The 11,913-nt window shown below is 41.1% G+C and overlaps 1 protein-coding gene across 5 annotated transcripts; it reads left to right on the top strand.

Moving 5' to 3' along the window:
- Positions 1 to 3,191: 3,191 nt before the first annotated feature.
- LOC306914642 (uncharacterized protein) lies at positions 3,192 to 10,682 on the top strand. Of its 5 annotated transcripts, none has more exons than XM_079491783.1 (4): positions 3,192 to 3,387; positions 5,967 to 6,138; positions 6,303 to 6,507; positions 8,406 to 10,682. In XM_079491783.1, the coding sequence occupies exons 3-4, from the start codon at positions 6,385 to 6,387 to the stop codon at positions 8,883 to 8,885; spliced, it is 603 nt and encodes a 200-aa protein (XP_079347909.1). In that variant the 5' UTR covers positions 3,192 to 3,387; positions 5,967 to 6,138; positions 6,303 to 6,384; the 3' UTR covers positions 8,886 to 10,682. The 5 variants fall into 5 exon arrangements, 4 of the variants coding, with proteins under 4 accessions (XP_079347909.1, XP_079347910.1, XP_079347911.1 ...); XM_079491784.1 differs by lacking the exon at positions 3,192 to 3,387 and adding an exon at positions 5,174 to 5,196; XR_013788718.1 differs by lacking the exon at positions 3,192 to 3,387 and having other exon boundaries at positions 5,384 to 6,138; positions 8,406 to 9,288; positions 9,546 to 10,682.
- Positions 10,683 to 11,913: the final 1,231 nt, after the last annotated feature.

The raw sequence follows: 11,913 nt of genomic DNA on the forward strand, positions 1-11,913 counted from the left end.
CCATTTACCACAGCTGCTTAATCTATCAGCACTGAAATGTTTAAAACTGTAGTTTTTCTGAGAAGTATGGACCGCCAGTTCGAGCCCCGCTTCGTCAAAAGTAACCTGACCCTAAGAGGTGCTCAAGTGTGATGTAAAGTGTAGAGGCCCGTACCTCCACACCAAGAATGATAACTCTGTTTTTCTATGGCAGAGATCATACCACAAATAATGGTAATGACAGTAGACATTGACAGTGGTGAACGGCAGTCGTTGGCATCTGTTTCAGAGTAATTAGACAGGCAATCAAATTCCTTTGTCTTTTCTCATATTTTAAAATGTTCGGAATAAATAAAGAAAGAAAATGAAATTTGAACAGTTAAATTAGCCTGGCTAATAAGCCAGACTCAAATCACACTGTCGTGTGGTATTTGAGTCTGGAGATGCTGTGTATGGATCTTGTTTCCCGGGGGGTGGGTTCAAACATTTTCTCTTTGACGCAATTGGTTAGAGGTACTGTCAGTCATAGGTCTCAAGCATCTGGTGTAGGAAATGGGCATACAATTGAGCCTCTCCAGTCCAGACCGTAATCCGCCGGCAGGCAATTTCTTTTTGCCAACGGCTGATTCGGTCTGGCTTATTAGCCAGGCTACAGTTAAATAGCTCTATATTGTGACAGTAATCATTGCTATAGAGAGACTATAGGGATGTGCCGATGAGACATTTTGGCTGATATCGATATCCGATATAATTAATTGCTCTTATGGCCCATAACCGATATTACCGTTGTCGATATGATCTCATTCTGTATTAAAAAAATATAATTTTGTCCATTCTGAAAAATACATGTAACAGGGTGTCTGCACTGTAGACTTGGGCAAGTCAGATTAAACTTTAATACCTTTTGAGAACCACTGGGCTAGACAGTCTGTCTGACTGATTGATTATGGTATTAACAGTTTGTAGAATGGGTACAGTTCAAGGAAAGTACAGTTCAAGATTTTGTTTACATAATTGTTTGTTCCTCCGTTTTCAATTCATCAGAAAAAAAGGTCAGTTCCCTGACCGGGAATCGAACCCGGGCCGCGGCGGTGAGAACGCCGAATCCTAACCACTAGACCACCAAGGAAGATGACTGCAGTGGTTCTCTGTGATCTGACAATCCAATTAGGGCCCCTCACATTATTTCAGGGGGTCCCCAGATATAGCTTTTACTGTAAGACAAACTAAATTCAAATGTATCTTGAGAGATTAAACTAAATGTAATACCTAGAATTCCAACTGGGGGGGGGGGGGGCTGTTCAAATATAATTGATATGTATTTAATTGTCTTTACTCATCTTTAATTGTTATGACGAATTGAGAATGGAGGACCCTTATGTAAACAAGTCTTAGTGCTTAATCATGGTTTCGTCCACAAAGCAACAGTTTTTATATTGACTTGTGCTTTCGTTTGAAATGTAACCATTCCAGTGAAATAAAAACTGTCAATCAATCAATCAAAAGACTTACGGACAGTACTCCCATATGGTCTAGCGGTTAGGATTCCTGGTTTTCACCCAGGCGGCCCGGGTTCGACTCCCGGTATGGGAACACTGTTTTATACGGGCTCAGATAGTTATAATATTAATAGTTACTAATGGAAGGAATGCCCTCCTACCAACACAACAGTCATTGATTCAAAACACGTCAGTCCTGAATTTACTACTTTCAAAACCGCCATGATAAAAGAGCACATTTTAACTGTTTGTTATAACTTAAGCAGTTAAGCTTATTAAACACCAGACATTAAATTACTATAGAATTATTGTATGTTTTTTGTCTTGAATGAATTGAATACACATGACCACAATGGCCATGAAACAATTAAGTCCTGCAAGGTTGTGTTATTCTTGTTGGCATCATAATAAACTATTATTTGCAAAAACATAATCTGTTTTAATAAAATTATTCTCCACCAGGGGACGCTGCAAACGCTTCTTTGTTGTAAAGAAAATGTTGGGGGAAATGGATCATAAACTAAACTATAAAACGCTTCAAAATGTTGTACGGATCATTATTTTATAACAGCCGATCTAATAATATTATATTATTAATAATTATATATATGTGAATCCATCCTTTCTGTTATGGAGAATTAACAACATTGTTTTAAATAACAAACAAAAAAAACAGCACTTTTGATCGTCCGCTGATCTAGTAGAATTCTTATTGGTTTGGGTATATCTATGGGGTGAACCACGTGACCAGGAAGTGGCTAATATGGTAGTAATTCCTATGGTAGTAATTCATGCCGAAAGTAGCCGATCTACAAGCTCACAACGCGTCGCGTCGGCGACGCGTTGTGAGCTTGTAGATTGGCTATTTTCGGCGTGCCCAGCCGCCATACGACGAAGTCCAACTCGGGGCTTAAAAAAAACGATGAAAATCATGAACAACGACATCAGGCTATTATCTTCTATAGTCTATAATATGTTGTTTATCGTGATTTGCATTTTTTTTAATATATATTATAGTATGAGGTTTTTCATGCATGGTGAGAGTATACCAGGGCCATGAAATTAAACCTTTAAGATTATTTAAGAATTGTCTTTGTTGCCTAAAACTTTTTGCCTATGTGACCCATAGACATATATACATAGACGCCCCTTCCGGCTCTGAGGCGTGTGTCAAAATTGAAGGCACTATTTTCCCGACATTCCTTGCGAAGAATAGCGGAAGCAAAGCGGAAGCTTGTCAAGCTTCCGCGTGCGTAACATAAGTCCCGGAAAAGACGCGCTGTGATTGGCCAGTAGTCACTTGAGTGACAGCGAGAGACATGGAGGATTCACATGAGTGACGTCACTCGGGCAGCGACGCAGTCGCCTTCAGCAAATGCCTTCAGCACTTCTAAATAAGAAAGCTGCGGAGAACTGTTGCTTTGTGTTCACTCTTTTAATGTTTTCTGTTAGTAATCTAATCCCCCCTGGCTCTGATGTTGTATTGTTAATAACTTTGTTGTTTGTGTTTGTTTGTTTGTCTTGTTTTGTAATGTATATTGTCATGACTGTTATAAAGATTTGTTTAAAAAAAAAGAAGCCTTCAGCACTGCACTTCCGCCTTCATTGGGATACACGTCGCTCCAATGAACTGCAGCGGCAAATGAGGCGTCTATGTATATATGTCTATGGGCAGCGGCGTCTGTTTGGCTTTTAAAGTTGAAAGATTCTCAATTTCTGCTCTTCTTTTAAATATCTTTAGTGTCCGGATCCGTCCGTTTTTTTTCTTCTAATTGATGTCTTTAATATCCAGATTGATCTCCAGGTGTGGATTTTTACCGTTTGTACATCTTTTATTTGACCTTAAACCTCAGTTTGGAGCACCTGGTTGTTTGGAAGGAAGGAACGCCGACTCTACACGCTGCAGCAGGTAATTAATGATTAACGGCTTAATTTAAACATTATTACATTTTTGGGAATTATGTTTTATAACCTCGTGAAGGAACCTCGTTTCATTCAATCTACAAACTGTTCCAGACTGTCTCATATCATAGTCTGTCTTAAACCAATCTGGTTTTCAAACGTCTACCCTTTTCATTTTATTAAAGAGCTGGAGAGACAGGAATATTCTGTCACAATATAGTTATTTAACACTTACTGAACACACACCATAGCAATCATTACTGCCACAATATAGAACTATTTAACACTGTTACACTGTGTGACAGAGCAGCCTCTGTCAGAGTAATGTTGTTCAACAATACACATTCATTGTATTGTATTTGTAACAAGTTGATTCTCAGTCCCACAGAAGGTGCACATTCTGCTGTGACATGTGAATCTAACCTACTTGTGTTTATCTATGCAGATGCTGTAATTGGGAGCCTTGATTGCCTAAAGAGAGCTCTGATTGATTGTTTTAGGGGGAGCGTCTTGTGTGCTGCTAAATGCGTTGTGATTTGCTGACTGCTTAGCCAGGGGTGGAGTCAGGAGTCTATATAAAGGGGAAATGGCTCAGTAGAGGGTGGGCTGCCATGGGGAGAGGTTGACTCCAGTACCTCTCTGTTAAGTTATGTTCTTTGAGGTTTTTTTTCCACTTATGTTGTCCAGGCCAGGAATTAATTCAACTTATCTTTCACCTGCAAGTCTGCCTCATGTCCATTATGTCATTTTTATGGTTTTATTACTGACAAACAGCCGATCTACGATCCCACTTGGTAACAATTGGTGGCAGTGGTGGGATTGTAAAGCCTCCCAGGAGGAATTGTCAGTAGAAAACCTAAAATGGCTGGACGAGGGCGCAGTAGCAAACAATTAAGACCTACCCGGAAAAACCCAGGGCTGATGGCAGAAGAGCCTGAGGAGCCTGAGGAGCCTGAGGAGGAGCTAGAGGAGGAGCTGGTGGTTGAGGCGAGTGGGGGAGGGGCCACGGCATCAGATGGATCCCAATTAGCGGCGGACCAGCAGCTGGTGCCACACCCAGGTCCTTCAGTAAAGCCAAAGGGGCCACCTGAGAAAAACCTGAGAAGAGGGCCTTCCTTTTGGGCAACAATTTATGAATGAAATGAGAGAATTCATGTATAAGCAACAAAGAAATGAGAAAAAGTTGTTTGATGGGCTTGAGATCTGAAATTTGCTGTTTATCAACCCACTATGCAAATTGCTAGGCCCAAATCTATATATGCAACCTCAGTTCTTGTTAATGGGCAGGTTGCTAATGCACTGTTGGATACCGGTAGCTCCCAGACACTGGTGAAGGCAAAGTTTGTAAATAATGAGTCTTTAAACTTTGATAACCTAGTAGGTTTGGGGTGTGTTCATGGGGAAGAACAAATGTATCCTACTGCTGTTGTGAATATTGGGGTGGAGGGCCAAGCATACATGATGCTGGTGGGGGTGGTTGATCAACTGGCTTATGATGACATTTTGGGGGAGGATCTACCAATTCTAACTAACCTTGTTCAGGCTGTGTCAAAGTCATGTGCTGTGGTTACTAGGTCTCAGGCCAAGGGTTTGCAACCCCTTCCTGATATACATCAAAGTATGTTTGAGGGTGGTACAAAGGTTAGGAAGGATAAAAAGCAGCGCCGCCAAGCATGTGGGGAAGGCCAGGGTGCAGGATCCAGTCCCGGATGCGCCAGATCCTGACACCACTCTGCTGGACCCACAGTGGCAAGTCCCTGACAACTTTAAAGAGCTACAGAGAGCAGATCCTTTGCTTCAACCTTTGTTTGATAAGGTATGTGAAGTAGATGGTGAACCTGTTAAAGCAGCTAATCTCATTGGTGATAAATACATTCTCAAAAATGACATGTTGTACAATGCAAACAGTGAGGTACCTATGTTGGTTGTTCCTAAATTGTTCCATCAGTTAATTCTAAATTTGGGACACCACGTTCCATGGTGTCCAGAAAAGCTATGACAGAATCAGTCGCAGGTTCTATTGGCCTAGACTTTACCAGGATGTTCAGGAGTACTGTAGGACATGTGCAGAGTGTCAAAAAGTAGCTCCAATCCGGAAATCAGATCGAGGACCGTTGCAGCCTTTACCAATAATTGGCACACCATTTGAGCGTATTGGTATGGACATAATTGGTCCACTGGTGAAAAGCAGTTCTGGGCATCGATTCGCTCTCGTAATCTGTGATTATGCAACAAGATACCCAGAAGTTTATCCATTACGCTCTATCCAAGTCAAACACATAGTCCGGTGTCTAATTGATCTGATTTCCAGAGTGGGTGTTCCGGTGGAAATTTTAAGTGATCAGGGTGCCAACTTCATGTCAAAGCTGATGAACATTGTACAAGCAGCTGGGCATCAAGGGCATTAGAACTACACCTTATCATCCTGAAACTGATGGGCTGGATGAACGCTTTAATGGTACACTCAAAAGCATGCTGAAAAAGTTTGTGGATGAGACGGGTAGGGATTGGGATAAATGGATTCCATTCCTGCTTTTTGCATACAGAGAGGTTCCACAAGCCTCAACTGGTTTTTCCCCTTTTGAGTTGGTTTATGGCAGGCAGGTTAGGGGGCCCCTGGACGTACTCAAGGAGGGTTGGGTGGCTGGAGAGCCAGCCCAGTGCAGCGTTGCCTCCTACATCCTCCAGATGCGAGACAAGCTGGACAAGATGAGACATGGCCCAAGAACACCTGAGAGAGGCCCAAACCAAGCAAAAGGTGTGGTATGACAAACATGCCAGAGAGAGATAACTGAAACCTGGGCAGAAGGTATTGTTACTGCTCCCATCCGGTACATCTAAGTTACTTGCTAAATGGCAGGGCCCTTATGTTGTGTCTAGAAAAGTTGGACCAGTAACTTATGAAATCCTGTGCCCTGAAAGGAGACGCCAGAAGCAGATTCTGCATGTCAACCTGCTGAGAGAATTCAAGGAGAGGGCTGTGGCCCCAGCTGCAAAACCAGTGATGATGGTGCAGGTAGCAGAGGATGGAGATGATGAGAGTGACATGGAACCAGTTCCACCACAAGGGGGTGCCATCGAGCCTCCTGAACATCTGAGTGAGGAGCAAAAACAACAACTGGCCCAGGTACAGAAGTCATGTTGAACAACATTACTCTGACAGAGGCTGCTCTGTCACATTATGTCATTTTTATGGTTTTATTACTGACAAACAGCCGATCTACGATCCCACTTGGTAACACACTGTTACACACACTATATCAATTATTACTGTCACAATCACTTTGTAATGCTACTGATGTTTGTGTGCAACATTTGAGCTGACAGGCCTTTTTTATGTCAATCAATAAAGTCACCTTAATTCAAGTGATAGATTATATACAGGGGCATGCCATGTGGTCTACCTGCACAGCCTTTGTGATCTACTGGTAGATCACGATGTACCTTTTGGGCTAGCCGCAATATGCAACTCTAGATTTGTTTACAATGGGATGAATCTAGAGTTGCAATACCCTCCCTTGACTCCCCACTCATCCAATTTGGTTTGTGATCTGCTTGTCTGTTTGTGAGTTAACTCACAAACATTGCAGCTGTAGTCCAAGCTTGAATTATCCTTTCAATCTGCCGAGCTTGTTTTTCATAAATCTCCCCCGTATACATGTTATGAGCTACTTTCTGTCAAGAAATTATGTGCAGGTGATTCTTTTTCTAAGTGCTAGAGTTTGGAAGCACTCGTCATAAGTCACTGAACGGCCCAACATACCACCTGTTTCGAATTTGCACATAATGCAGGAGGCAGCAGCGCGACCCGTTAACAAAAACGAGTGGATGGATTCTATTAGTATTGGGTATGCTAAATAACATATTAAAATGTGGGTGAAAATAACTTCTGGAAAGGCATCATTTTCAAGATGGTGTCCACGGTGGCCTCAGTGAGCTTAAAATGCCTATAAACTGGGATTTAATACATACAAAAATCATAACAATTATGCACTTGGTGACGTTTTTTTTTTGGCATGGTGTTAGGTATGGGCATAAGGTTTTCAAAAGCCATCGCAAGCGAGTTGGGCTCGCCCCCTAGTGGTCCGTTTGCAATGAATCCAATGTTAAATAGGCCAGCATTGGATTCATTGCAAACAGACCACTATGGGGCGAGCCCAACTTGTTTGCAATGGTTTTTGAAAACATTATGCCCATACCTAACATCGTGCCAAATATCTAAAACCTGTCACCAAGTGCATAATTGTTATGATTTGTTATGTATTAAATCACAGTTTATAGGCATTTTAGGATCACTGAGGCCACCGTGGATGCAATCTTGAAAATGATGCCTTTCCAGAAGTTTTTTTTCCCTACATTTTTAATGTTATTTAGCATAGCCAATACTAATAGAATCCATTGAATATTTTCTTTTATCCATATTATGGTTTTTAACCATATACTGGCCCATTTAATATTAGATTCATTGCAAACGGACCACTAGGGGACGAGCCCAACTCGTTGGCGATGGTTTTTCAAAACCTTATGCCCATCCATAACACCATGCCAAAATTCAAGAACTTCTCATCAAGTGCACGATTATAACGAATTGGGACCCAGCTATGAAGGTAATTTACTAGTCTTATGAAGGTCATCTATACTGGGCAAGGTCATTTATACTGGTGAAGGTCATTTACTAGTCTTATGAAGGTAATTTATACTGGTCAAGGTCATTTAAACTGGTGAAGGTAATTTACTAGTCTTATGAAGGGGCGCGCTTTAGTGCGCGATTCTTCATCATTCTTGAGGATTTGAAAGAAAGGTGAAAATCTAAAGGCTATATAGTCCATTGCCTCGGAGGGCATACTATAGTATGTAGTTTTTCACCATTTCGGAGGATTTGAAAGAAAGGTGAAAATCACGGAAAATCTAAAGGCTATAGTCCATGGTCTCGGAGGGCATACAATAGTGTGCCACTTTTTGCATGATTTTTGAGGATTTGAAGATTGAGATCTGAAATTTGTTGTTTATCACAAACCCAAACAGGAACGGGGGACTGATGACCCAGCTGGTCACCAGAGTCCCTATGATCTGCCCACTGCAGCTCAACAACACCAGCAGCCCAGCCGATGGACAACGCCGACACATGCTCAACCGGCGCAGCAGCCCATCCGCCGGTACGACGGGGCCCGGATTCCAGAATTCAGTGAAGGAGAAGACGTGGAAAGCTTCTTCATCCGCTTCGAGCGCATCGCCCGGACATGGGGGTGGAATCATGACGAGTGGGCTGCTCGTGTGGTCACCCGGCTTCTCACCGGTAAAGCGTTGGAGGCCTATGCCAGCATGGACGAGCAGCGTTCTCACCTCTATTCCGACATCAAAGCTGCTGTCCTTGCCAAGTACAATGTGACCGAAGAGACCTACCGCCAACGTTTCAGATCTACTAGTACACCAGCAGGAGAGTCGACCAGGGAAGGTCATCTATACTGGGCAAGGTCATTTATACTGGTGAAGGTCATTTACTAGTCTTATGAAGGTAATTTATACTGGTCAAGGTCATTTAAACTGGTGAAGGTAATTTACTAGTCTTATGAAGGTCATTTTTACTGGTCAAGGTCATTGAGGGGCGAACTTTAGTGCGCGATTCTTCATCATTCTTGAGGATTTGAAAGAAAGGTGAAAATCACTGAAAATCTAAAGGCTATATAGTCCATTGCCTCGGAGGGCATACTATAGTATGTAGTTTTTCACCATTTCGGAGGATTTGAAAGAAAAATCTAAAGGCTATAGTCCATGGTCTCGGAGGGCATACAATAGTGTGCCACTTTTTGCATGATTTTTGAGGAGTTGAAAAAGGTGAAAAGCGAAAGGCTGTAGTCCATGGTCTCGGAGGGCTTACTATAGTATGTCGTGTTTCACCATTTCGAAGGTCATTTATACTGGTGATAGCTTGGTCCCAATTCGTCCAAAAGCAACAAGATCGTGCACTTGGTGACAAGTGTTTGATTTTTCGTATGGTGTTATATGGTTATATACCATAATGCCCATCCCTAACACCATGCCAAAATTGAAGAACTTGTCATGAAGTGCACGATTATAACGAATTGGGACCCAGCTATGAAGGTCATTTACTAGTCTTATGAAGGTCATTTATACTGGTCAAGGTCATTTACTAGTCTTATGAAGGTCATTTATACTGGTGATAGCTTGGTCCCAATTCGTCCAAAAGCAACAAGATCGTGCACTTAATGACAAGTGTTTGATTTTCATACTGGTGTTATATGGTTATATACCATAATGACCATCCCTGATTACACCATGCCAAAATTGAAGAACTTGTCATGAAGTGCACGATTATAACTAATTGGGACCCACGAATTGGGACCCAGCTATGGAGGTCATTTACTAGTCTTATGAAGGTCATTTATACTGGTCAAGGTCATTTACTAGTCTTATGAAGGTAATTTATACTGTTCAAGGTCATTTATACTGGTGATAGCTTGGTCCCAATTCGTCCAAAAGCAACAAGATCGTGCACTTAATGACAAGTGTTTGATTTTCATACTGGTGTTATATGGTTATATACCATAATGACCATCCCTGATTACACCATGCCAAAATTGAAGAACTTGTCATGAAGTGCACGATTATAACTAATTGGGACCCACGAATTGGGACCCAGCTATGAAGGTCATTTACTAGTCTTACTGTATGTCGTGTTTCACCATTTCGAAGGTCATTTATACTGGTGATAGCTTGGTCCCAATTCGTCCAAAAGCAACAAGATCGTGCACTTAATGACAAGTGTTTGATTTTCATACTGGTGTTATATGGTTATATACCATAATGACCATCCCTGATTACACCATGCCAAAATTGAAGAACTTGTCATGAAGTGCACGATTATAACTAATTGGGACCCACGAATTGGGACCCAGCTATGAAGGTCATTTACTAGTCTTATGAAGGTCATTTAAACTGGTGAAGGTAATTTACTAGTCTTAAGGTCATTTTTACTGGTCAAGGTCATTGAGGGGCGCGCTTTAGTGTGCGATTCTTGAGGATTTGAAGATGTTCCATGGTTGTTGTTGTTTTGTTTGTACAGTATGTTTGTGTATAGTTTCATGTTACAAAGTGGACCACAATGGAAACAAGCGAAGGCTTTTTTGTGACTAAATCCATTTGGCGTTTTTTAAAATGATGTCATTTTCTGTAATTTTTCTTAAACTGCCAATAAAGTATTCTATCTATAAGGGCATACTATAGTCCATGGTTTCGGACTGCATGACGTTTTTCATGATTTTGCAGGATTTGAGAACAAGATGAAAATAATGGACCTGTAAATTACAACACAAACTAAGGTACTGGTGTGGTACTCCTGGTTTTCCAGAACGGGGTTCAAGTCCCTGCAGTGCTCTGCTCAATGTGTTGTATTTACATGGTTTATTTTAATGTTCTGCTCATTGTGTTGCCTTTTCATAGATGATAACCCCCAGGTCACGCTTTTTCTCTGAGTGATTTTCGTCTTTTTTTTCAAAAATGATGAAAAACGGCATGTTTGCCTGAAAAGGAATCTTTGAAATGTTTCATCGTTTTAGAAATATAGTGCTTTTAAATTTGATAAATTCAGAATGGGGGTCAATGGCAGATTTTGGCAAGTAAAGATTTGAGTGGGGTTTGAACCCACAATCTCCAGATCATGCAGCCAGTGTGCTAAGTCACTGATCTACTTGCTACCTGCCACAATGCAGTCTGCTGTTCCCTTTGAGTACAACATTGATACAAAAATAAAATAACGGGAGATTTGTCTATTGTTTCTTTTGCTGTTGTTTATCTCTAGACGTTCGAATGTTTATGAACCACAATGGAAACAAGTCTCTGGCTCTTCTGTCATTATCTATTCAGCCTTTTAAGAACATCATGCACAGTGGTTCACTGGGTACAGAGCCTGCCTGGGAATCAGGAGGCTGCAGGTTCAAGTCCTGGCTCTCACATAGTGTCCCAAAATCATGAAAATATGACAAAATATATTATGCCGTCCCAAACCATGGACTATAGTATGTCGTTTTTTCATGATTTTCATATTTTTTTCAAATCCTCCAAAATCATGAAAAACGACATGCTATAGTATGCCGTCCGAAGCCATGAACTATAGTATGTTGTTTTTTCATGATTTTCATCTTTTTTTCAAATAGTCCAAAATCACGAAAAACGCTATGCTATATAGTATGCCGTCCGAAAAAGATTATAACTTTGGCATGCTACTAGTCCTACATACTTACACCTAGAATCCCCATTCAAACCTATTTAGGTTCATCTTACGGTGGACATGTTTGCCTGAAAAGGAATCTTTGAAATGTTTCATAGTTTTAGAAATATAGTGCTTTCAATTTGAGAAATGTATAATGGCAGATAGTGGCACGTCAAAAAATCATTCACCTAGAAACTCCATTCACACTTTTTATAATTCAGCTTTCTGTGGAGACACATGCTGGAACTTTTTACTTTGAAATGTTTTGTAGTTTCTGAGTTATTTAAGTTAAACGCCCAATGC

This window comes from Electrona antarctica, assembly GCF_951216825.1.
Source record: "Electrona antarctica genome assembly, chromosome: 21".
Lineage (NCBI taxonomy): Eukaryota > Metazoa > Chordata > Actinopteri > Myctophiformes > Myctophidae > Electrona > Electrona antarctica.

Excerpts from the sequence above, each read along its gene's own strand:
- LOC306914642 (XM_079491783.1), top strand. The coding sequence starts at position 6,385 with ATGATGGTGCAGGTAGCAGAGGATGGAGATGATGAGAGTGACATGGAA. Across the intron at positions 6,508-8,405 it reads AAAAACAACAACTGGCCCAG|GAACGGGGGACTGATGACCC; the intron begins GTACAGAAGTCA and ends AAACCCAAACAG.